We start from the raw sequence: 26,335 nt of genomic DNA, 5'->3' as shown, positions 1-26,335 counted from the left end.
TCCATCACCGGGCCTGAAGCATTCATCAACACATACGGTGTTGAAGAATAAATTGATCTCGCCCGCTAGATAATTCTATATCTGCAAGGACTCTGAGTAGGCTTGATAAAAACTCACGAGATATTCAATAAGGCGGCTTGGCCTGTTTCATTTGCATTATCAATGGCTACCGGTCTGAATCCCATCTTTCAATTATCATCCTTTGTTAAGGGCTTTATTCTGCTTGTCAGATGTGAGTCATCACTGGGTTCTCCCACAACGTTGGACCAATGTATCCTAAACGTCGGAGGGGCCGGGAGCAAGTCTGAGGCGGTAATGAGTTTGTGTGAGAAGACGGGGTCAGGACACAGTGTGTGTGTGTTAATTAATCTGTTCCCGGGTGGGAGGAACTGAAGCGAGATGATGAGATTTAAGAGAGTAAATGGGTGTGCTGCACTCGAGCTGTCCTCTGTTGAGTGAGCGGGCAGGGTTAGAGGCTGGCCAAATGGCCGTCACCATAGTAACCAGATAACTTCCTCAGCCCCAAGTCACTCAGTCAGTCAGTCATGACAAGCAAAGCCTGGGAACATCAAACAGAAAGAACACAGTGTCCCCAGGCAATCTTCAAATAAGACAACGGTAGATGATATAAAAAATCTGTATCTAGAAAAAAGTTATTGTGTGTTAATGCGTGTGTGTGTGTGCCTTTGTCATGCATACTGAAAAACATGAGAAAAAAACTTTCTCATTACATGGCACTGAGCCTGAATTGTGACTACTCCGATAGCATCAACACCTGCCAGTAATATTGTTAGATCCAAAAGCCTGCTTTGAGGGAATAGCACCTGTCTGTGCATTCTGCGCCACTGTCAGCTTGTCTCAGCGCGCGTATATAGGATGTGCTTTATTTTTTCCAAGGGACAGTCTTGGAGTCCAGGTGTGTGCCAGATCTGCTGTCTGTGCCCAGGGCTCCTGATGGCATCCAAGCCCCCGTGGTAATCAGCCCACTCTGCCTGCTGTTGCAGCCCGCCTGCCTCCTCCTCCTCCAGTGGCTCGTTTCAGAAACATCTGGTGGTTTACATGCAGCACACACCACCTGCCAGACGCCTTGCAGGCAGTGGCAACCGCTCGCACCTCTCCAGTCCGCCCCACCACAACAACACAGAAATCACCAGGAATATCTAGACAAATTGCGGTTGTGAAGACAACTGCGGATGAAAATGCTGAGGTTTCTGAAGTTCTGCTCAGTGTTTCTGCAGATGTAGCCCTGTGTGCAAATCCGTCAGCTGATTAGTAAACGCTTACTCATTACAATGTGGGACAGCAATAGGGAGGGGTGAGTTTTTTTTTCTACGATGCGTGAATTTACAGTAGGCCAGGTGAAAAACTAAATTGGAAATGTCGTGTTGGAAAATGCTTTGGTGTGTCAGTTATCTCTCTTCATCCACAAACTGCTTCACAATGTCACTTCTTAAAATGAGAGATTCCTTGATGGACCTTGAGCTACAAATGACTCATTGATAAATATATGAAAGAAAACAAATGTTTTATGCAGCAGTTAATTCAATTTAATCATAGAAGCACAAGGCATTAACATATTTGTATTTTTTTTTATCAAATAACATTTATAAAACTATTGTGCAAAACAATGTCCTTTTAATCATCTTCAAAGGCTCTGCACCAGTGGATAGTCATAGTCCTCTTAAATTAGGAAATATAACAAGTATGCATAATTTAAACAGCAAGTTGTAAGCTTATACACTATATTTACATTTTTACACAGACCTGGATCTTAAGTGCCCCTTACTAAGTGATGAAGAACAAGGCAGCTTTTACAATCAGCAAGAAAATCAATAGACTGTACACAGAGAAAAAAAAACTATAAAAACAAGCAATGAACTTTTGCTGTTTGGCAGATTCTTTAAAGGAGCTTTCCCCAGGCATTTGGCTGTTTTAAAGTGATAGAAAATGACCAGTTTGGAAGGGCATTTTAACATCTGGACAGAACAGGACTGTACATATGTAACAGCAAAACTTGTTGAACATGCAGTCTACCAGCAAATCAAAACCAAACTCACAAAAAGAGAAAATAAATACAATAAAGTTAATACATTTCAAGTTATTAACTGACCTTCTAGTCAAGAGATTCACTAGGATCATGAAATAATCTGCCCTCAGTTGTCTCACATTACCAAAGGTGTACATAGAGTAAGGGAGAAAACAAAGCTGACAACAAATCAGACTGAATATATTTGACTTACATTATTTTGATGTGAAATGAATGTCTTTTTCAAATGCAGAGAAATCAGAAATGTGTGTAGGCCGAATAGATGTAAACACCTTGTGCTGACATTTTTAACCGTAGTTCATGGCATTTGTTGCACATTACCAAACTTTCCAATATTCTGATGTCATCTTTTGTTTTTAGCAGCCATTCTACATGTGTTTTCCAGTAGGTCTACTGCTGAGAGCAATTTAGTGTTTCTCTAGTTCGCACACATATAACATATGGTCCTCTGGTGACTTCCCATGGCTCTTGCTGAGGTGAAGCTTGATGGCATGCTTAGTGGCAAATTTACGGACACAGAGCTGGCAGCGGAACACTGGCCCATTACCACTGGAGTCATCTTGTGATTGTGGAGAAAGGAAGGACTCCAGGGGAACTAGTTTCTCAGTGAGACTGTGGGGGTCCCTAACAGTCTGTTTAGGAGACAACTTGGCCAGGTCCCTGATTCTGAACCCTAGGTGGGCTTCCAGGTGGCATACATATGCTGCTGGGGTTCGGATTTGTGAGGCACAGTCACTACAGAAGAATACAGGTTGACTGGAGTCTAGGTTCTTGAGGAACTTGGTTCTGCCAGTTCTCCTTAGCTGGTACTTGACGTTAGCCAGCCAGTGGCTGATGGTGGTCATGGAGAGGCCAGTGAAACGGGACACATGCATTCTTTCCTGTGGGGTGAGGTCATTGATAATGTACTTCCCCTCCGATGTTTGCCTCAGGCTGGAGGCAAACTGGGCCTGCAGAAGCAGGAGGTGTTGGGGGTTCCAGTTAGAGTGACGACCTTTGCGTTTGTGGCCATGCAGGGATACGTCATCATCGTCGTGAGTAGAGCCGACAATCTCGACTCTATCCGTGACCCGAGTCCGTGACGGAGGCTTTGGGACATGGTGGGACTGCGTCAGGTTCCTCAGCATGTCTGAGATATCCGACAATGCATTTTCATGTAGAGGGCTGCTGGATGTGTAGGGAGAGACCACTGTTAGCTTTGAGGGAGTAACAAGGGTAGAGGGGGAGATGGAGGAGGCTGTGGATGAAGGCGTGAGTGGGGCTGAGCCAACAGAGCCTCCTTTATCGCTTTTTCCTTTTGTGAGGTCCATAGGCTGGTCATCACTGGGCTGGCAAAAACTATTATCAACTACACTTTCAGGCTTTTTGGTCTGTGAGGGAGGGGCGGCCACGGCGGCCCTCTCAGCCATGCTCTGGCTAAGCCTGGAGAGCAGGCTCAGGGGATCTTGGTTTGGCAAGGAGGGCTTGGCTGCTTTCCCCAAATGAATGTTCATTACTGACTGAAGAGCACTTAGAGGGTTGACAAAGGGCTGCTCTGGAGGAGTATGGCCAGTGATAATGGCAGTACTGCCTCTCAGTGTAGAGGCGAGTGGGGATTTGACTGCAGTCTCTCTCTTGGGTTCTGTTGCCGGGGATGCTCTGTCACTATGGCTTCCCCTGTCGCTATTGGCTGGGGTGACTGCCCTCCATTCCCGAGGTGAGTCAGCCTCTCCTCCCTTATGCGATTCTCCAGACTCACTGCTACAGGGAGAGAGATTGTTCTCCACCTTAGGAGACAATTGCTTCACCCTTTGCTCTACTTTTGCTACTTTCTCAGTCACTTTTTTCACCAAATCCTCCATTGCCTGGAAGTTGTTGCTGGGGAAGGGGGAAGATTGACTAAGTGGTGGGGAAATGAGGGGCTGGTTCTTGGCAAGAGAGGAGAACGCTCCATCTCCGCCGCTGAACAAATACTTCATTGGGGAATTCTTTTCCATGCTGCCCTGTTGGAGTTTGACGCCACCTGGGAACTGGTAGGCTGCATGGATGCTAGGGTAGCCCCCCCAGCTTGGATTCCCACTCTGCGCCTTGTTTATGGCTGATGTCACAGTGTTTTCAAGTGATTTGAGAATATCAAAGCCCCCTTTAGGGCTCTCCTTCAGGTCCTCTTCGGTGAGATAGTTATACTTTGAGATGTCATACTTTTCCTCCTTCTCACCATCCTCCTCCTTCCGAACTGGAGTTACAACTTGCTCCTCATTTCCAACCATCTCCTGCGCAGTGCACTCCTCCTCAACCTCCTCCTTTTTGATTTCTTTGAGTGGAGGGGAGGTGGCGGGGGGAGGCGTGGTAGTTTGAAGTGGTGGAGGAGAGAAGGTGGAGGGTGCGAGTGGTACAGACTGGACCCTCTGTTCAGGAGGGGTGCTGACCCTCCGAGGGCTGGGGGAGGTGGCCTCGGGAAGTGTTTTCATTCTCTTTCCAACAGAGCTTGTCACCCTCAGGAAGTGTCCTGTCACCATCATGTGGGTTCTCAGCTCTTGTAATGTATTATGGGAACTCCCACACTCCATGCACTTAAGGATCTGCAATTTGTTGGATTCAAACTGCCAAGCATAGCTAGCGCCGTTCTGGTGGCCATAGCGGTTGCTAGCGTTGGTGTAGGGGCTAGTGGAAGATTTACGTGAGGGTTCGCTCAGATCTGCCTGTGGTTGCTTAGCTTTGGGGGTCCCTTCTCTAGAACGTGGCGAGGCAGTCGGGTCAAAGCCTACGAGTCCCCTTTTCTTAGAAGACATGATTTTGGCTGCCACAGGGGCCATGGGCTCCTTCAGAGGCACTTTCTGGTAGTGTTTGGTCTTGATCATATGGACACTGAGGTCCTGGAGGGATTCAAAGGAGTGGCCACAATACATGCACTTCAAAACTTTCTGTGCATCCTCCTTTCCCTCCATCTCCAACAGGGAGCGCTTGCGTGGTTTGGACCAGCGCTTTCCGCCACTGCCTGCCCTGTCGTGGTTGTCATCACGGTAGTGGCCTGTATCATTCATGTGCACTGTCAGCTCCACTAGAGTGTCATAAGCAGCACTGCAGCCCTTACAGCGGAATTTACTTGCCCCGCTGAAGATTGAGCCAAACAGCTTTGGGTTTTGCCTGTGTAGCTGTACTGTACTAAAGAGGCTGTGCTCAGATTGAGCAGGGTAACGGCTCTGGGGAGGATGCTGTTGTAGTGTCTTTGCCACTGCAGACTGGTGCCAGTCATAGTTACCACTGCTGCAGCTACCACTGCTACTGGTGCTGTTGCTACGAGCTGGCTTCTCCGTAGAAACCGAAGACTGCACCTGTGGCGGTGTGGAATTAAAGTTCAGCGGTGCTGGTGACCACAAGGGGCTGCTCAGGAAGCTGGAGTAGATGGCCTTCATTTGTTCTAAGGTGTCCATGCCAATGGGAGGTGTTTTAGTGCCACCATTTAGAGGTGCAGAGACCAAGTTGCCCTCTGCCTTACTGGAGGGGCTCTCAAAGTCAGAGAGACGGTCACTGGTCTCACTCACATGTGACTCACTGTCCATCTCTTGTCCCGAGAGCTCTGCGGCCACAGCTGATTCCGGGTCACATGGCTGCTCCTTGACAGACCCTTCGCTTTCCTCCACCAAACCATCTTCCATGGGAAGGTCATCCTGAGGGGACGAGGGCAGGTCATCTGCTTCCACCTCCTCTTCCGCCGCAGTGTGCTCTGTCAGCTCATCAGGAGAATAGGCTGCAAGGAGAATGGAGACAAAGAGGGAAAGAAAGAGATGAGTTAAATTGCAGGGAGTGAACACGCTATGTTAGAATAACTGGAGAAAAAGTTTCCCTGCTATGTGTGCCCGAGGACTCCCAGGGATAAATGAGCCATCTGTGTGGGAGCCTTTAAAGCTGAGCTGAGAAATTACAGTCATCCCATTTCACCTCATCAACCGTTGAGGTGTTATTTTCCTCTAGGCGAGCCTGTATTTATATACTACCCCAGCCACACGGAACTTATGCCTCCCCTCTTTTCACTCCTTCTATTGGAGGAAAACAAAAAAGAAATATCTTGGCAAAAACATAATGCGCCATTTTATTTATCTCAGGGCGCAACAGCTTGAAATGAAAACTAAATCTGAAATTAATGAAGCCCAATCTCACTGTGGCATTCTCCTCTGGGGTAATAAATGAGTTGGATCAACCTCCATCTGTCAGTTAATATGTCTGACGCCTCTTCATCTGCCTCTTCTATGATTACACACATACATACCGACACACACACACACACACACACACACACACACACACACACACACACACACACACACACACACACACACACACACACACACACACACACACACACACACACACACACACACACACACACACACACACACACACACACACACACACACACACACACACACACACACACACACACACACACACACACACACACACACACACACACACACACACACACACACAGACAAAAAGCATATTGAAGAAGGGATGTCAGAATTTTGTTCAAGAGTTTTGACATTTTGAATAGACATCCCTCTGTGTCTTCAAGATTGCTAGTGAGTTCATAGTTTTGTTATTTGTGGAAGATAATCAATAATCTGGTGTCTAGCTGCCCTCTGAAAAGACAATCTCAACAGTCTAAACGAGTGGTAAATGTCATGCAAACGAAAAAGACATTTCAAACATCATAAAAATGAAAACTGAACAAAATAAATGGAGGAAGAAAATAAGACAGAGGGAAGACAGGGATGAAGATGATAAGGTGAGAGGGAGAACCGTCAACATGATGCCAATGCATAAGCAATCTGTGTGTGTGTGTGTGTGTGTGTGTGTGTGTGTGTGTGTGTGTGTGTGTGTGTGTGTGTGTGTGTGTGTGTGTGTGTGAGAACTGCTCCTGACACAAATACACACAAGCTCCTAAGTCTTCTGTGTTGGTTAGCCAGCCCACCCAACGCCAACCCACCACCACTCACCCCCTTCTTCTGCAGTGTCACTATATGCCCCCTTTATCATTTCCTGTTCACCTCACTCATCAAACGACTCAATTTAAGAAAAAACAAATAATTCCTGGAAAAATAGCCAATGGCATGTTGACAAGTCAGAGGGCATTTGGACAATATAGTTACCTGAGACAAATGTCAAAGAAAAATCTGTAGGTAGGTATATAGTTTGGGCACTCAAACGGTTGTGCTTCTGCATGTGGATAAACAGGCAGGCACACACACACACACACATACACACACACACACACACACACACAATGACTGAATTCTCCATTCCTCCCACCGCCCCGTGCACACACATCCAGTCTAAACAAAAATGTCATAGCTGAAATAACTCTCATTTCCAGTGCTAACAGCCAATCTCTAAGCAGGCATGCGGCTGGCGCTGGTCTGATTTGGGCCCTGGGGGCACAGTCAGCAGGCAGCCCCACTGAGAGGCCAGCCTAATGGAGACCTGGCAGGTGCGGCCCACTCTCCGTCCTCCCGGAGATTTGGTTTGTCACTGGGTATCCATTACCTGCCATTCTCCGCTGATAGGCTCCGACAGCCCTGATCAAAAGATGTCGTCGGGCCCCAGTCCGCTTGGCAGTCAGTGGCATGTCGTTTGTAAAAAGGGCCAAGCAGGGTGTAAATAAAATGACATGATCACTTCCCCGGCCCCTCATGTTCTGGACACAATTATGATAATGTGGATGTGGAGGGGAAGGGAAGGGAGGGGTCTGGGAGGACGGAGAAGGGAGCGAGGAGGTAAATCGCTCACGCTTGGGCAAACACGCAAAGGGAGATATCTCACTGCTACCCGTTCTCTCCAGCGACTGCCCACACCCTCCTTTCGCTTTACTTTGCTCTGGAAGGTTTTCGTGTCAGATTCTCATTTGAAAGAGGAAATGCAGCCAGGATGAGGTAGTTAATGTGTTTTGTGTCCTGAGCTAGCTGGTTGCGGATGTCAGCTTGCATCAGGCGAGTCCGACACACTGCTTGACCAAGTTGCCATGTCACCTTTCTCTTCCTCATCAAGAACAATAGTCCACATATTTCTTCACATTGTCAAGCTATTTCATCAAACTATTGCTATATCTGATTTCATGCGATGTTATCACATTCGCAATTCCCTCCCAGGCCGTTTTCACTGCGCCTTACCTTGCTAGTAAATGTTTTACATTTCATATAATTGTGCGGTGGCCTTATAGGTTATTGTTCATTTGTCATTTAGCCAAGACAGAGCAGAGAGGCGGAGAGAAGTCCAAAAGGACCAGCTATAAAAACCTACAGACTCTAGCCGAGCTCCCAGGCAATTTAAAATGCAAAACAAAAACCATTATGTCTGAGCACTATCTGTTAATTTAATCCCCAATGACTGATAATCCATCACACAGGGCGACAACCACATCCAATTATTCTCCCTGGCTTGACTGACAACAGAGGTGATTTATCAAGCTAATAAAAGGTGATGGGAGTATAGAGGCTCCTTTAGAATAAAATAAGAAAGGGATTATGAATACAACAATACTCTTGGATGCAGTCTTAACTAATATCCAAACATATGGTGTAGGGCCAATGTGTGAGTTTTCCTAGTGGGTATGTGTGCGTACGTGATAGAGAGAAAGAGAGAGAGTGTGTGCGTTTGTGTGTGTGTTCTTGTAATGATAAAGTGAGCTGATGCCATGTGGGGAAAGACAAGAATCATTAGGTCCCATGAATGATTCCTTTGAGGGGGGGTGCCGAGGGTGGGGCGGATAAGAACGGCGGGAGGTGCACTTTCACACAATCAACATCTCAGTCACGGCTTGCACAGAAATAGCAATAACACATTCACACAAACACACAAGGTGCAGAAAAAAAAATATTTAAATCTCACACACAGTAACGCACACGCGCACAGGTAATTATAAATAAAGCTACAGTCAGTCAGTCAGTTATGACACGGGCTCAACCCCTCGGTTCCACACACACACACACACACAAAACACACTCATACATGTACGTAGATGCAAGCGATGAGGAAAGACAGTGACATCTTGGCATGCAGGAGGCATTCCTGTGGAGTATCATTTTCATAAACATAAGGGCCGCAGACGAGGAAGGAGAGATCATCTGATAGAAATACTGCAGTGCTGCTCTGACGATCAGGAACAACAGACAGGGCAGGGACAGGGGGTGATTAAGCAGGAAGGTGCTGTGGCCGCCTCTCACTGTGTGTCTCTATCTCTCTCTCTCCCTCTCTCTGTCGCTTTGACTCTGTCCCATGGGTTATTTCACCTCAAGTACTGCTGAAAGCGCTGTCTGTTTTTGATGCTGCATTTTAAATAGGTCTTGTATGCATGAATGATAATATGAAGACCTAAACATTTTTTTTTAAAAAACATTGTGCGTTACCCAAGTAAAAAACCTCCTTTCTTTTGAACGTTATGCATTAAATAGCTTTTAGTGAACGTGCATTAGTGTAAGCGCAATGCAATACCCCTTTATCAATCCACTACTAAGTCCTCTTTCCCTTTTCTTACATCTGACCCTTGATGACCAAGGAGCAAATTCCTGCTCTGGCCAGCACAGCTGGGAAAACAGTCTAGAAGCCAGATCACACCCAACGGCAACGGGGTAAACAGGATGTGTCATTAAAACCTCTACCTGTGTCTGACCCTCATACTCAAATGACTGCTTGGAGATAAAAAAAAAAAAGATCCAACCTTGCCACGGGCATTTGCGATATAAAAAAGGTGAGTCCTTTGTGTGGTCCACATGAGTGCAATATTTCATGTGGGCTTTTTTCTTTTTTTTTACATCAAAAGGAAGGCAGCAGATGGCTTTAAAATCTGATGAAAAGTGTATAATCAGTGCTTCTTTTTTTGAAGTTTTTGTGCAGAAATATGGTCAGAAAAGACCTCTTTAAATATAGCTACTACTATGTGAAATAATCTCTTAACATTTTTTTTTTTACACAAACCAATATCATGTATGGTTGTAAATTCAGTCTGTACATTCTTGTGTATTATACAGAAGAGAAAAATAATAATACCGAACATCCTGCAAGATTTGTTTAAGTAAAAATAAAAACAGTAACCGCTGTGATTGAAAAGTAATGTTAAATTGGGTGTCGTAGCTTCATTACATCTTTATTTATAACTTTGGCGTATCACTGTACGCTCTGTAGGGAACTGTCCCGTGCACAAAGACGCAGCTGGGATGCAGGGAGGGGAGAGGAAATTGTCTACATGGGTGGTCCCTTATAGCCTTACTATAGAGGTTACAAAAACTGTTATGGCTTTAAAGACAACATCACAATCAAGCAACAGGAACAAAGAAAGCACAGGGATTGCAGCCTGTTGTTACTGGTTAAATAAATTGCCACTATTCAACTATATTGCATACTAATGTCCATGTGGCCATGTATACATAAAGCTGGATTTTGTGTGTTGAAGATAACAAATAAATAAAGTATTATTGTGATTATTAGTTAGAAGGCTGAGGAGGTGAGGTTAGAAGTAGTTGGCAAGACCTTTGATCACATGTGGGGCTGAGCTATTTCAAGTCGGTTGGTGATCGGAGGGGCTGCTGGAGAGAGGAGAGAGTTAAACTGGGTCACAACATGACGAGTGCTTCTTGACATGTGTACAGTATTTTTCGCTGGACCTTGACGCCCTTAAGACCAACACGGCCCCCTCAGCAGGGGGCTCTTACTGACAGGAAACAGCTCCGGAGCACGACAGGACAGGAAGTCACCTCAGTCTCAATCAAAAAACCCACAAAACACAGACTTCCACTCCCTCTCAAGTTTCCCAGCAGCCCGAAAAAAAAGAAAGAAAAGAAAAAAAACTCTTTAAATAGATTAGAATAATTCAGTCCAAAACAGCCCCATTCTGTCAAAATAGCAGCAGATCAGTGACATACCTAAAATGCCTGTGTGTTGTACACATTTGTCAAAGCAACATACTCAATCACACTTAGTTTCTTTCCCCTTCTTTCCCCTTTGATCCTAACATGCCCGGCTGAAAGTCCCATGAGAAAATATGTTACAGGTGATCCGTGGCCATTTGAGAAATGAACTGGTCCGGACATAATTAGCTTTTTTTCCCCCAGGTATAGGACCAGTGGAGGATACCTTGAACTTCTCAGTTTTCCAAGTTTTTTTGATTCTCTGCTACTACATTGTCCTTATACAGGCTATCGTGTTACTGGCAATCATGGATGTCTTTGTCATTTTTTTATTTGTGTGTGTTCTCTACCCCCTGATGGCATTGTGAATGCATTGTGTCCGCCGATTGTAGTGCAGGATGTGTGATGTGGGAGATGGGAAAAACAGAGAGATCATTCTGGCCCCAGGCGAAGCTTAGGGCTGAACCTTGTCAATGCACATAGTAAGAGGAGCGAGCAAGGGGAGGGAGACAGAGAAAAAGAAAAATACCCTGAATACACTCAACCCTCGGCTAATTGTTGTGTTATGAGTTGACCTCAGAACGGCCAGCTGCACACGCAGACCTTCAAGACCTGAACAATCTCTCTCGTTTATCAGACGTTAGATGAGCCAAAAACTCAAGAATGCCTCCTGCTACTAACTCTCACATAACAGAAACCGAGAAGGTCCTGTTAGAAACTCAATGCAGCCACAATAAGCGATAAAAACATGGCAAAAAAAACCCAACAACAAACAGGCCCAGGTGCAAGAAAATAAGGGCAGCAATAAGGATAGAGATGGCGCGGGAAGAGACAGTGATCCAGTCCCACATCGAGCCAGTTTCTTCTGATGATATGTGGTCAGTCAAACTTCCTTAAAACTATCCCACATTCATGCCTCCTCTCTTCCCATCTCTCTCTCTCTCTCTCTCTCTCGGCCGCACTCAGGCAGTTCTCAAGCATAGCTCCATGGAGCAGAACGGCTGTTTATTTCCCCATTCCTTCGACTGTTTAGGCCTCATAGAAAATGTGTGTTAAAAGGTCACCGCGTGGTGTGAACAGGGCTGGACAGTCCAACATGAAACAAATGCTCAAAGTAAGCTCATGTTGCTCTAAATACTATAAATAAATAATAAGTCCAATACTAGGTTTATTGTAGGTATTCTCCTTTTTGGTTCTTCATTTCTCAATAATTTCTGCTACAACATTTTATTCAAAACACATTACACATGATTTACAAGAACTAGTTTCAGAGAAATGCTACTTAGGTCAACCTCCTGTTAAACTGCATTTGCTTAAACTACAGTAAGCACAATATCAAAGTCACACAATGATCAGTTTCATTAGCAGGAGGTTCATATTTCTTTTCACAAAAGGGACCAAACTGATCTGCTCGTGTTTTATTTGTTCCAGGAACTTCCCTGTTAAACTGTCTCAGTTAACTCATGCCTATGTCAGACTGTGTCTGAATTTGTCATGCTTTTGCCCCTCAAACATTTTTAGGTAAAGTAAAATGCTATTATGACAAAATGAAATGACTGTTGAAACTATAACATAGGACCTAAGACCATAGAATTCAGGAAAGGTCTAAAATCAGGCCTACCGTAAGTCTAAATTAAAGAGCTGACACTATGTCAGCATCTAATACTGCGGCTTCAGTTGAAAATAAGAGGATGGATTCTGAAACCGGAAATGAGTTTGTGGCCTGACCTGTAGATGGGATTTGAACTGGGACTGTGCTTAAAGTCAAATCTTAGGGTAGTGGCGGGGGGGGGGGCATAAAGTCTGCGTTTGGGAGTGGGACGCCCAAACCCCACTCACAACGCACAGCTGCTGCCATGATCGCCTAGCAACGAGGCGGTGATGGACGCAGCCTGAAGATGGATGGCCACCATAAATCACAGTAGAGAGTGGGAGGAGGAGGAGGAGGCATAGAGAGGGAACGCGAAGAGGACAAAAAAACAAAACAACTGTTTTTTTCTCCTTCACTTTTCTATAGAGGCAGCAGAGCTGGCCTTGCCTTGACCTCTCACTGTACTCTTTTATTCATGATTGTTGGGGAAGGACGTTGGGCTGGGGACTCTTCTGGGCAAGGCTCAATGGAAACTTCTAGGTAATCATTATAGTCAGTTAGAATGGATCCAATGGATCATTTTATAATGTATAATTGCAATAAACTCCATTCAGGCGTCTACGTGCCCTACACCGTCTAGACTTTTTTTTTATGATTCTACTAACTTTTTAAAGATGATAATAATGATAGACTATACCTTTCATAAACCAACCCTTCAGGCAGGGCAATCTGGGTAGTGTAGTTGCGGGATAAACATCCCTGGGCTATCTGATTATGGCCTACTGCTGCGGCACTGGTGTCTAGTAACACTCAGAGAGGGCGCTCAGCCATCCATCACACAGTGAGTGTCTGTCTAAGGCTTTCCACCCTGCTTCTCCTCGTCCTGGCTCTCCAGTTACAGCCATACACGGCCGCCTAAATAATATTCTTCATGATAAATGGCACTATAAGCCTGGTATCCATCATTAATCTGATTTTTAAAGAAGCATCCATCTTGGAGAGAGCCTGTTAGGGCCACGGGAGAGCAGAGCAGCTCGGGTTCATTTAAAGGCCAGGCTGCTGCATGAGTGATACCTGTCAGCCCTGCTCATCAGGGAGCAACACACACACACACACACACACACACACACACACACACACACACACACACACACACACACACACACACACACACACACACACACACACACACACACACACACACACACACACACACACACACACACACACACACACACACACACACACACACACACACACACACACACACACACACACACACACACACACACACACACACACACACACACACACACACACACACACACACAAAAGGCATTAAACATTGACGCCATATGGCCACGCATGGGCACGCGTACGCGCACACTCGTACGCGCCACGTGTATGCGTCACGCATATATTATGAGTGCATAACACCAACACACTTGTGGGACTTGTATACTCACAAAGTACACTCTCCCCCCTTTATTCAGACATCCAGAGACGTGTCATGGAAGAACATACTGTCACTCATCGAAACACAACTCAGTGTAACTCAATTCCCCCTGTCATCTCACAAAAATCTCCCCTCCCAAACGCTTCTCTCCTCCTCAAGGGTTTAAGGAAAACTCACTCTTCCCTGGAAAAACTATCTCACGCACGCACACAAGCGACGGTCTCTTCCTATGTCTCTCCCCATTGACTCTGCACCTCATTCTCCATTCCTCTCCTTCTCTCTCTCTCTCTCTCTCTCTCTCTCTCTCTTTGTTTCTCTCTGTCTTGTTTTTCCCTCTTTCACTCTCTCTCTCTCTCTGTCTGTCTCTCTCCTGGTCTCTGCCCCCTATCCACCTCCCTTCTCTGTGTGTCTGGTAAAGCCCGTTTGATAAATGACACACGTCACCGTGTCAGAAGCGAAGGGTGGGTCAGTGATAAATGACTCTGTTGAAAAGGAAATCGGCTCTCTGGCATGGCCAGGCTATTCTCCTCCTGGATTGGGTTTCGGGACCCCTGAAGACCGGAGCGGCTCAGTTTCCCCGAAAAAGAGAACACATCCAACCAGGGCTCTGACGCTCACTCGCTACTACCTCTGGGAGGGGTGGGAGACAGAGAGAGAAAGAGAGAGAGAGAAAGGTGGGGGATTGGAGGGATCCAGCCTGTCCCAATTGTCGCCACAGTGCAGCTGCATCTATCACAACAGCGGTGTGGGACTATTTTTACAAAGCCTCCGACTCAGTGCCCAGACAGCACAGTCCCGGACTGAAAACCTCCACTGAAAGCACAGTGAAAAGCTGAAAGAGAAGAGAGGGAAGAAAAAACGGTTTTCTATTTGTGACACTACTACAGCACTTACACTAGTCTTTCTCTCCCGAAGCCCAACCCTATGGCTTGACATCTGCCAAGTGTGTGTTAAAAAAGAGAGAAGGCCCATTTCACTGCCCCCCCGCCCACTCTTCTTCACCTCATCGTACCCACCACCAGCCCCCCCCCCCTCCCTTCTCTCTCTGTTTCTCTCCTCTTACACTCTCTCTTTCACTCACTTGCTGGCAGGGTGGCACTGTTATCATTACACAGGCAGGATTTATGGAGTCAAGGCCTATGGCAAAAACAAAAAGGCATCTGTCAATACCTGTGGGAAACACTCTGTCAGCCCTCCTCCTCCTCCTCCCTCCACTGGTGCTCATAGCCTCATTAGGTATGCACTTATCAGACACATAGATCACAGACGTGACTCAACCTCAACGGAATCCAGCCACAGGACTTTCATTAGCAACAGGGCCTGCCAGGCCAAAACAATTGCCGCACTCACACCTGCAAACAAGGCCAGCAGAGAGGCGTAGTGTTGTTAAAGCTCGCTATAAGGCTGTCAGTCCTGTATGTCGGTCGAACAATTAAGTCCCAACTGGCGCTCCCCCGCCGCTTCCGTAAGAGCATGATTTTCACACATAAACAACAGGAAGGCAGACAGATATAAAAACAGCTTACTTCACTTTGTTTGATTTCTTTTTTTTTACAAGCCATTTGCAACATGTGCATGTGTCCGCAATGTGTGCTGTTAAATGCTTGTGTCTTTACTAGCGTCAACATGTGCCTCTGAGGCGGAGTATATGAACACTACGTATGTGATGGCAGAGAGATGGAGAAGAAAGGAGGAGCGGAAGAAACTGAGCAACGTCCAAAGGCCTACAGAGTACGGAGAATTATGGCGTGACCCCAGCAGGTGGTCTACTGTTACAATTCCTTTCATCAGTATCACAAGCCAACCTCAACCCACCCACACACACACACAGGTCAGAAAGTGGAAGCTCACTGATTTGAGTGGGCGCGCGCACACACACACACACACACACACTTACAGACAGACATGAGTGATGGCTGCCAGTCTGGCAACCAAAATCCTGACCCTGCAGAAAGAAGAGACTGTTGCTGTGGAGCATGGTCCAAATCAGACTAACCACCCCTCCCTTCTGTGAGGGACACTATCTCACACACACACACACACACACACACACACACACACACACACACACACACACACACACACACACACACACACACACACACACACACACACACACACACACACACACACACACACACACACACACACACACACACACACACACACACACACACACACACACACACACACACACACACACACACACACACACACACACACACACACACACACACACACAAGGAGAGGGTGGCTTTTCTCTACTTAGGGCCTGACTGTGCACTGACACATGCAACACTGTAAGCACACTGACACCATACTGCAGACGTACTGTACAGGTTAGACATTCCAGTGAAATAGCCGCTGCTGCCTGCCCACACGTTGTAAAGTCCATGTCGGCTTCCCGTTAAGTCGTTGGAGTATTTCAACTTTCTGCAGCCATTTGAGCAGCTCCTTTGCCTACGAGCTGCGGCCAATCTAATAACCAGCCACAAATGAAGCTTGGGGTCTGTATTTTCCACAGCTGGGAGAAGTCTCTTTCTCATGTTTGCCGGGCTGTTTACGTGGCCAGCTGCCCTCGGTTGTTAAGAGCACTCAGACCTGACCCAGGTAGGCAGGCCCATTTGTCACCTGCAGCGGAAAATTGAGTTACAGCACAACCAAAGGCGAGCGGCTCTGTGTAATATCAAGTTGATTACATCAAAGTGGTGGCAAACCTCATTGGGCTGGGCACCCCGAGCTTGTCATCTCCAATCACGGGGCCTGTCAGGACTCCATCAGCCTCACGGCTAATTGGACCAACGCTAATGAAGCAGGCAAAACAAGTTTTCAACTGTGTGGGGAGAGAGAGAAACCCTCTCAGACAGAGCGGAAGGAGAGAAAGAGAGTGTGTGGTGGAGAGACAATGAGAGAGCAGTGCTGGATGCATGTGTGTGTGTGTGTGTGTGTGTGTGTGTGTGTGTGTGTGTGTGTGTGTGTGTGTGTGTGTGTGGCGGAGGGGCGGGAGGGGTATTTTTCATGCAAGTCTCAAGGTTGCAGTGGGCTGACTCTCCCCCTAAGTCCCTAATCAAGGCCCATCATCTGTCATCCTTTTCTTTGCTCTCTCTATCACCATGCTCTGTGCTGCAATCAATTCATCATCACCCTTTGTGTGCCACTGAACAGTTGACAACTTTATAACTTGCAGCTGCACGGGCTGACTGACAGGGGTGGAAGGGGAGCACGAAAAAAATGAAGAAATGAACGGATGAATGAATGAACAAAGAAGCGTGGTTTTCGGGGAGAAACAAAGTTGTTTTGCTAAAAACACAAAACGATCCGTATTACAGCCTTTTATTCCCGTTCGTCAACAGAGAAACAGCAGCGTGGCAGGGAGGAGAGAGCATAGAGATGAAAAAAAAACCATCCTTCTCAGTGATCTGAAATCAGAAAGCTTTCAGTCATTCTTTATGTGCTCCCCGCGGCCACTCTGAGCCAGTGAGCATGTACATTAGGCTGGGGCATTTTGATGGAATAAAAGCCCAGGCCAGCTTATGGCTAAACAGAATGGGAGCACTCACTCAGCCTGTCTCTGATTGACCATTAAAGCCATTGATGAATGGGCCTGTCAGGGGAGAGACAATTAAATCAAACATGAAACAAAGCCGTTGTGACGGCCCGGTCTGACAGAGCAAACCCATTCCTCCCCTCCATTACATAGCACACGGCTCCTTTTACAACCTCTAACCCACTCCTCCCGCCTCCTCCGCCCACTGTGTGTGTGTGTGTGTGTGTGTGTGTGTGTGTGTGTGTGTGTGTGTGTGTGTGTGTGTGTGTGTTCAAAGTGAACAAGTGAGCTTGTGCACATGGGAGTGAGATGTTCTTTGCTGCAAATGTGTGTCTGTTTGTGTGTGTGTGATGTCTCACAGTGAAACCACTTTGTCCCCCCTTCTTTCACTTTTTCGTGAGTCAGTTGACCATCACAGTGTGTGTGTGTGTGTGTGTGTGTGTGTGTGTGTGTGTGTGTGTGTGTGTGTGTGTGTGAGTGAGTGAGTGAGAACGAGAGAGAGAGAGAGAAAAGTACACAGGGCCTTTCAAAGTGGTTTAAACGTGACGTCAGGGGCCTGCAGCACATGGTGGGAAGTGATTTTCTGATGCAAATCGGGAAGGATCAGATCAAAGCCGCATGACAGCCAATCAATCAACCGTCAAATCAGACATGGCAACTGTCGATTATGGCTCCTTCCAGCCCACGAAACCCCATTGTCTGCTCTCAAATTGTTTATCTTATCCCAAGAAAAGAAAAAAACGCTCAGGAGGTAGGTTTTGTGCAAAGAAGTTATGCGCTTGGATCAAATGCGCACAAAGCCCTAAATGTCCCCCCTTATGGCACGCCTCGGGCACTTCACCACCAAGAAAACACTGCGTATTTTCTACAGCGGCTTTTACGCTTTACAGATCGCATTGATTCGGACAGCTGAGGTCGGTAAACTAACAGGGATTCAAGCTTGGGAACAATAGGAAGCGAAAGTTTACAGCAGTCAACTCATCCGATGGGGACTACGCTATACAGTGGCCGCACAGCGTGGAGAGCGAAACCGCAGGATCAAAGAATCGCTGTGTCGCCTACAAACTGTACATTCGTTTTCAAAAGGTTTCTATGAGGTCTCACAAGAGTAGCCAAGAGTGACAAAGCGCATCGTTAAAGAGAGAGAGAGAGAGAGCCAGAGAAAAAACACACACAAAGTGGAAACGGAAATGCAGTGACTGTAAAGTGAGCTTTACAAAACAAAGGTAACATCCGCAGTTTTACGGTAGTACAACCTTATTTTTTTACGCAAATTACAGTTGGATACACGTACCTGCTGCGCGCTTGGGCGCTTCTTGTTTCCTCCTTGGCATTTTGTATTTGTGGGGATTTCCGTGAAACTCTCCTTGTTTTCTTTTTCTTTAATAGACCCCCTCGCCGTATCCGGGAAGATCCACCTCTAGTCAAAAAAGATTCACGCCTTCGTGGAGTAGACTGCACGGGAACATCGGGGAGTCCGATAGAAAGAAAAACTAAACATCATCGTTACGGAATCGCAGCCTTGCCGGGTGAAAAGTCAGCCGTGATAAAATAAATAAACGAGGTGTTGAGGGATGGAAATGTTCTTTTTTTCCTGTGTGTGTGTGTGTGTGATCGCGTTGAGAATGTCTGCAGTAATCGCCAGCGTCCACCTCGGCTGCCTGGTCTGGCAACAGGCAAAGTTGAGGGATAAGAGAGATGATCGCGTCACTCACAGCAGGAGAATGGGCAAACCCACCGCTCCGTTAACTCTTTACCTCTCAGAGAGGGGCGGACACAGCGCGCTCAGCCAGCGTCCTCCTCCTATAGCCTACCTCTACTGCCTGTACCATGGATCGCAGCAACTCCCGAGCTATTAGAACACACAGTTACCAGCCACAAAACCACAATCAAAACAATGCGTCATATCCCAGTAATCTCACCAGGTAAGTTTCTCACACCGGACTCGTCATCATCGCTGAATTAGATCGTCATCACATTGTGTTTTAAATCGGCCGCAGGTAATTTTTTTTTTTATCATAGAACTGTAGCCTGCTACTTTGCTATGTTTGCATTGTATGTAGGCTATTTCCAGTTAGTGTCATTGCAATTCTTAAAGTTATTTTTAAATTATTCTAATTGGCCTTTAAGAGACAAAACACATTTGTTACAGGCTCCGTCTAATTATGCAACACACTACTCTGCCACTAATATAATTCTATTAAATCTCACAGATTTTCAAAGCTTGTATTCAAGTTCATGATAATTCGATTTGACATTTTGTTTAATAAAATGTGCAATAGGACAGCATTCATTCGTATTCTTCTGTTTAGTTTTATTATTCTTATTAATAATAATAGGCTAATAATTATTATTTATTTATTTTACATAGCTTTTTCTGATAATCAAAAATAAATTATATTATTATTATCTCATTACAATGTTATAAATTATTTAGATTTGAACTTGTGTAGCCTACCTATGCACACACTAATAGCAGTTTAGCATCTGACCAAGCCACAGTGAAAAAAGTAGCTTAATGCAAAGGAATGCATATGGATCCATTACAACCTAAACACATGTTCAAAATGAACAATAAACAAGTGGGGTAGTCGTGCTAGTAGGAAGGAATGTATTTCGATACACACAAAATCCTCAAAACAATACACAAAATGTCCAGCAGGAAGCTATGATGTGTCAGTTATGTTATTATCACTATGGAGAACCAAACAATGGTATTCAGTAGGAGTCTGGTTATGTTATGTAGTGCATTGGCAAACAAATTAAAAATAGTGAGACTTAAAAACAACGTGTTAAATATAAACAGAAAGTGCTAAAACATGAAGAAATGGTGCTCAAGTCATTTCTGTAATTGAATTTATTGGGGGGGAATATGCTCACGTAGGATACTCTATATATCTCATAAGCAAAGCAAAAAATGCAAACATGCCCAAGGCCTTTTCCCCGCTAATTTAATGTGAGCAGCTAAATGTTAGCTTTCATCACAGTAAAAGCATCACTTCTCCCATATATCCACATTAGGTAGAGATCAAAGCCAGTTCAAGGAGGGAGCGTTAAGTCTTCATGCCAAGGTAATAAGGTTTTTTTTTTTTTCACCACTCTTCTTAGCTTTTTTTCTGCAGCCAACATTATCTCTGCAGAGCGGGATGGTCCCAGGTCTCCCCCTGTGCCTCTGATGTGTGCTGACCCCTGCCAGCATCAAGACACATACAAATACCAAAACATGCTGTGTGTGTGTGTGTGTGGGTGCTCAATGCTGCTCACATATTATGCTCCACACACAAACAAACTCGCACGCACGCACATGCACACACAGGCACACACACCCGCACACTCACACACACACAGACACACACACACACACACACACATGCAATGGAGAGAGCACATAGTGAAGTATCTTCTCTCTCTCTCCTGCTCAGATACAAATCTCAAACATTGTGCACACACGGATGGCAACATACTACACACACACCCTCTTTCTTTTTAAGTATCACAAATGTGCGCGCACACACGCACGAACACTCACACACACACACACACGCACACACTCACATGCACACACGCGAGTGTCCTCACTCAGGGAAGAAGAATTAAAGGCCCCTATGATCAGTACCCGCCCCTGCCTCCCCGTCTCTAAGAGCACAGAGACTGGGTCCCTGTCAGTTTAACAACATGAAATTACAACCCAAATGGGATGTCAGGGGTTAGCAGTGTCTCTGAGAGAACTATGTGAATATATTTCCTCCTATGGACTTGCCCCCATCATGACCTCCCCCAGGAACAAGAAGTAACCGGGTGATTGGCGTTTTTACAGCCAAATTAAACCGTCTTGCAGGCTGCTGAAGGCAGGAGGAGAAAGCAGCCGTTCCAAAATTAGTGAGCCATCATCATGACAGAAAGTAGCGGGGACATGGTGTCATCCAGCTACTGTATCGATTAACCCATAAATAGTATATGGCCTCTACACTGTGGCTCTCCCAGGCTTACACTGTAAATGGAAGTTATCTCAGCTGTGCATCTGTCTTGCTTTGCTGCTGTGCGTTAAAACATGGATATCCAGAGACTGCATTAAAAAAAAACTGTTGGGTGTTCAGCACATCACGAAAAAAAGGATATTAGGCACATATCATTAGTGAAATTCAATTGTATCTTGGATGCTTGTATAGTGCCTTAACAATTATTGCACTGATGTAAGTGTTAAACAGAATGTGCTTTTAATTTAAGATACAATGAAAGAATGCAGTTGTACACAGTGGGGATCCAGATTTATACAGAAAGTGTGCATTTTTTTTTTTTTAATATTCAGATTTTCATCTTTTTTTCAAGTGTGATTCTCTCTTATGTCAGGTAGCCCTGCTGCATTATTCCCCGCTTCGTGCTCTTGACACCCGGATTATCATAAAAGAGAAACGTCTGTCAAGCCTGCATTGATTTGCACACAAGTTCGCCCAATCAATCTCAAAGTTGCGATTAAAAAGCACGAGCTGCCTCAATTTTTCTATTGAAATCTTTTGGCAAAAAAAAGGGAGAGGCCTTTCAATTTCATAGCCCCCAGAACACTCAAGTATTCATTGCGCTCTACTTTTCGCTTTCAACCTCTCGGCGGGAGGCAGGACTCATGACATCTATGTATGCTGCTCTTATTCACAATGCTATTCAGCCTTCAGATGTGTGCTGCAAGTGATCCCTCAATACCATCAGATCCCTCTTATTGGCATGCATCCAGTTATGGGCCTGTCCAGAAAGACAGCGTAGTGTCAGGGTGCAAACTGACAGTTTTGTTCTCCTGAGGAGTCCCATTCAGCACCGCTTTGTCCAAAGTGAGGACCAATCTTCTGTAATGGGGCAAAGTTTTGCTGCTATAGTCCTGAAAAATGCTTATGGATAGAACCTTAAAGGCAGCGAAATGACATCGAACAGGCTTTCCGTTTATTCCCTGCAAACAGATACAAGTGTTTGCCTGTGCGCTTAAGTTGGCTTATCTGTGTATTCATGTGGGTATGTTCATGTGTGGGAGTGGGTGCGTAATGCATGGCCCTGTTGAGAAGAGTGATTGCTTTATTCCTGCCTTGTAGGTGCTATGGGGGCCAGAGCGGCGTCTTTGGGCAGCTGTATGGATGGCTTGAGGAGGTCTCCATCATTCATAAAGCGCACTCCTACATGTAGAATTGATCTTGCAAAGAAACAGGGTGGCAATAGCAGTTCATCAGTCTTCCCCGACCACAAATCACTCGGAGGTGTCCCCCCCCCGGGGGAGAGGTGACACCATTGTCAGTGCAGCGGTCCCCTCGGACAACAGAAGGGGCAGGGCAGGAACCCTCGCTCATACGGTGGCTCCAAAGTCTCCACTGAAATGTGAACAGCATTCAGTGTAAATAGGCTGCGCCCATAGTGAAGCCCAAACAATATCCGCACCATAAATAACACAGAGACTATTACAAGTGCTTCGGCTGACAATGCAGATAATCAAGCCATAGGAATAGATAACTCTCCAACTCTTTTTCTATTATCCTTTGTGAATACACATTTTCATAATTCATATAGAATAGATATATTACAAGCAACATATGATTCAAAAGGAGGCGGAGGCACAATTGCTGTATTAACTCTAATTTTTCAGGAATCTGATTAATTTTGAAGATGCACCTGAACACAGGTTTTATAAAGGATGCATAATTAAAGCTACCTTTACTCATAGTGTTTAATATATGCATCTCCGCCTATTAATAAGCCCGGCCATCAATTTGTATAAATCAGCTATGTGTGGCACAGAGTAATTTCCACTCCTGTAAAAAAGAATTGGTGAGATGAAGCTCTTTTTGCCTTTGGCCTTGGGTTGCACATTACACCCGTCTTACATTAGGGCACATGCTCCTCCTCTTCCTCCTCCTCCTCATACCGTTTGCACTCAGTCATTGATCTTCATTCTAAAATAATCTCTTATCATTTCTCATTGTAAGCCTCCAGAGAAACCTTTTCCACATCCCAATTCATTAGCTTCACACTGAAAATAGAAAAGCTCAGGGAAAGGTGGACATGTGACGGAGGCTCAGCGTAAGCACCTTTAAAATATGTCCACCAATCCACCTTAAACACTCACGATCCGTCTTTAAGCCGATGACATGCTACATATTTCTCTTTGGGGTCATTTGTGCCCTTAAGCTTGATATGCCCACAATACAAAAAAATGACTTCCTCTGCTATAATGTTGTCGCTTCCCTCATAGTGTGTTTTTTTCTCCATCTCCTTTCCCTTGTTATCAAGCTGTTTAGTTCAGTTTTCAGCCCTCGTCTTCATTTAATAACATTAACATTCATAAACTGAAGGGGTCAGCCGTTGAAAAGGTCTCCTTAACATTTCTCCCTGCTTCTCCCCAGACCGCATACAAACAACTCTTTCTAAATCATGGTCCAGGGAAGACAGGAGGAGAGGCATGAGGCTGGAGAGACGGAAAAAAAAGGGTTTTTATAATTGTGCTGCAAATTATTTTTAAAAATCTGAACAGCCTCATCCTTTTATGTGGCGTGCTAGATGACTTCACGCCGTTTCAATTAGCGCACCTCTGATTGTAGAAGCAGAAATAAGACGATTGATCAACCCCCCCCCACCCCCCTCCCTTCTTCTCTCTCTCTCTCTTTCCCCTGCCTCATTGCCCAAAAGACCCTTTTAAAATATTCAGGTAGATTATGAATGGTTACACCCCTTACATCTATTTATATCTCCTTTATTGACAGTATTACATTTATATGGAGTCAAGGTGGAAGGGATTTAATTTAAGAATCTCGCAGAAAAAAAAAACGCTGAGAATATTTAGAAAAAGACGGATGAAGGAACAATGATTTATATGATTAACACTTCTCTGAGAGAGAGAGAGAGAGAGAGAGAGAGAGAGAGAGAGGGAGAGAGAGAGAGAGAGAGAGAGAGAGAGAGAGAGAGAGAGAAGAAAAAAGTTCAACGCAGGATCAGTAGTAGCCTATAACTCTATAATGGATTTCTGTTTTTTTTTTGCTGGCATTTGTGAGCAAATTCAGGAAATATTTCAATAAGTTTTTCTTTTTCTTTTAAGGAGCTATATGGTCTTCGCTGAGTGACTAATAATTGTGGCGTTTCCTTGTTATGGAGATTCAAAGCTACGTCTGGCACATCTTCTCCTCTGATGTCACGTCAGTCTGCTTAGTGCTGTCAGCTTGTGTTTGAGAGACTTGGGCTGATTCCCCTCCCTTCCCCTCTCGGGCGGGGAACATAAAAGGCAGGATGTTTATGATGGACGGGCAGCTTTTTAAAGAGGAGCATCACAGGGGTGTTGGAATGGGAGGGATCCCAGTCAGGACGGGCCTGTGATGTGACGAGACAGACAGGAACATCCTTCTCCACCATGTCGACATGTCAAGCAACGGGAGCCTCAGCCGAGCAGACAGTATCATCGCTCTCTCTCCACAGAGTGAGGGAGAGGATGCGCAGGGGAATGGAGAGAAGAGGTGGATGGAGGGACAGTGGTGGTGCAGAGCGGGCGTAGTTTGGCCTGACTATTGTGTCAGGTTGGACTTTTAAAAAAAATAATTGTTATCAGGCTTTTTTGCTTGTTCTTTGTTACCTTGCTTATTTAGAGATCTGGGAATACACTTCATGTGTTTGCACGGAAATGTTTAATGTCCATTAGCAATGGAAATTCCACATGTAATGGAACCATATAAGTACAGTTTTTATCTGTAACAAAAAAGTAGAACCAATAAACAGTTTTGGGAACAGGTTTATTTTTCTTTCTTGATGGGAATACAATGATAAGATGTAGCCCTTTGTTATGTATGTCTGTGTGGCAAATATGAGGGTTAAGCCAGTGTGTTTGGCACAATTGTAATCTGTCCTGTTCAAAGGTAAGATTTGCATACCTGCTTCTCTAAAGCTCAATAACTAACAGGCAGGCAGGAGGGCCTTTTAACAGAACTTTGCTAAGGGCCCCAAAGAGGTGAGCACCGGTTCTGTAACTACTGTCTGTAGTATGAAACAACACATACAAAAAGCCGTACTTTGAATTCAGGAAGTCTTGAAGTCACAGTGACTAGCAGTGAAATTGCCAGTGCAAACAGTGGATACTTCAGTAAGTCACAGCTCCTGGCTAAGAAATAGTCCAACACATAATAAATTCCAATCTTTATTATTAGGGCTGTAGCCTTATATTCACCGTATAAACATTAGTGTGGTATCAATCGTCTCATCTAACTCTCAGCAGGAATGCAATGGTCTCATTGAAAATGAAGCCATGGAGGGCTGCTGTGTCTCGAGTTTCTCCTTAACTTTATAATTCTGTTTATGCAATAGTAGCAGTGGGCTAATATACATATATTCTACCTGCATAAATATTTATTTAAAAATCCAGTCTACATTGCAGCTCATTTCGACAGACTATTGTATCACCAGTCTAACACCAGAATTCTATTCTATTCTCTTCATTATTTATATTATATTATATTTTACACATTTAATTTTATTGGTATTGTATAACTTAGCTCTATTATGTCTTATTAGATTCTCCTTTTTCCACTTGCATGTGTTTCTTTTACATCTTGTAAAGCATTCTTGGAGACAGCGTTAAAGCAAAACATTTCCACTGCTCCAGTAAATGTTGTGCATATGCCAATACATTTACTTTGAATGAGAGTATTTTCCAAATGACAAAATATTATTTTGAGTATTAAGTATCATCACAATTGATGCATTAAATGACACAGCAATATATAATATGCAGTTATAATATGACCTTATGTTGACAATCACTCACATGAGATTACCAAAGAATATATCTCCAAAA

At 44.9% G+C, this 26,335-nt stretch overlaps 1 protein-coding gene across 1 annotated transcript; it reads right to left on the bottom strand.

Annotated features, from left to right (window-relative positions):
- Positions 1–1,572: 1,572 nt before the first annotated feature.
- tshz3a (teashirt zinc finger homeobox 3a) lies at positions 1,573–19,167 on the bottom strand. The gene is made up of 2 exons (XM_080028165.1): positions 18,818–19,167; positions 1,573–5,777 (listed from the first exon to the last, which is right to left on the bottom strand). The coding sequence occupies exons 1-2, from the start codon at positions 18,855–18,857 to the stop codon at positions 2,455–2,457; spliced, it is 3,363 nt and encodes a 1,120-aa protein (XP_079884291.1). The 5' UTR covers positions 18,858–19,167; the 3' UTR covers positions 1,573–2,454.
- Positions 19,168–26,335: the final 7,168 nt, after the last annotated feature.

The sequence above is a fragment of the Ammodytes marinus genome, assembly GCF_949987685.1.
Source record: "Ammodytes marinus genome assembly, chromosome: 5".
NCBI lineage: Eukaryota > Metazoa > Chordata > Actinopteri > Uranoscopiformes > Ammodytidae > Ammodytes > Ammodytes marinus.
The sequence above is the reverse complement of the archived record's forward strand: the minus strand, read 5'-3'. Positions and strand labels throughout refer to the sequence as shown.

Coding starts and splice junctions, on each gene's coding strand:
- tshz3a (XM_080028165.1), bottom strand. CDS start 18,857: ATGCCAAGGAGGAAACAAGAAGCGCCCAAGCGCGCAGCAG. Junction 5,778..18,817: donor AGCGCCCAAGCGCGCAGCAG/GTACGTGTATCC, acceptor TTCTCCTTGCAG/CCTATTCTCCTGATGAGCTG.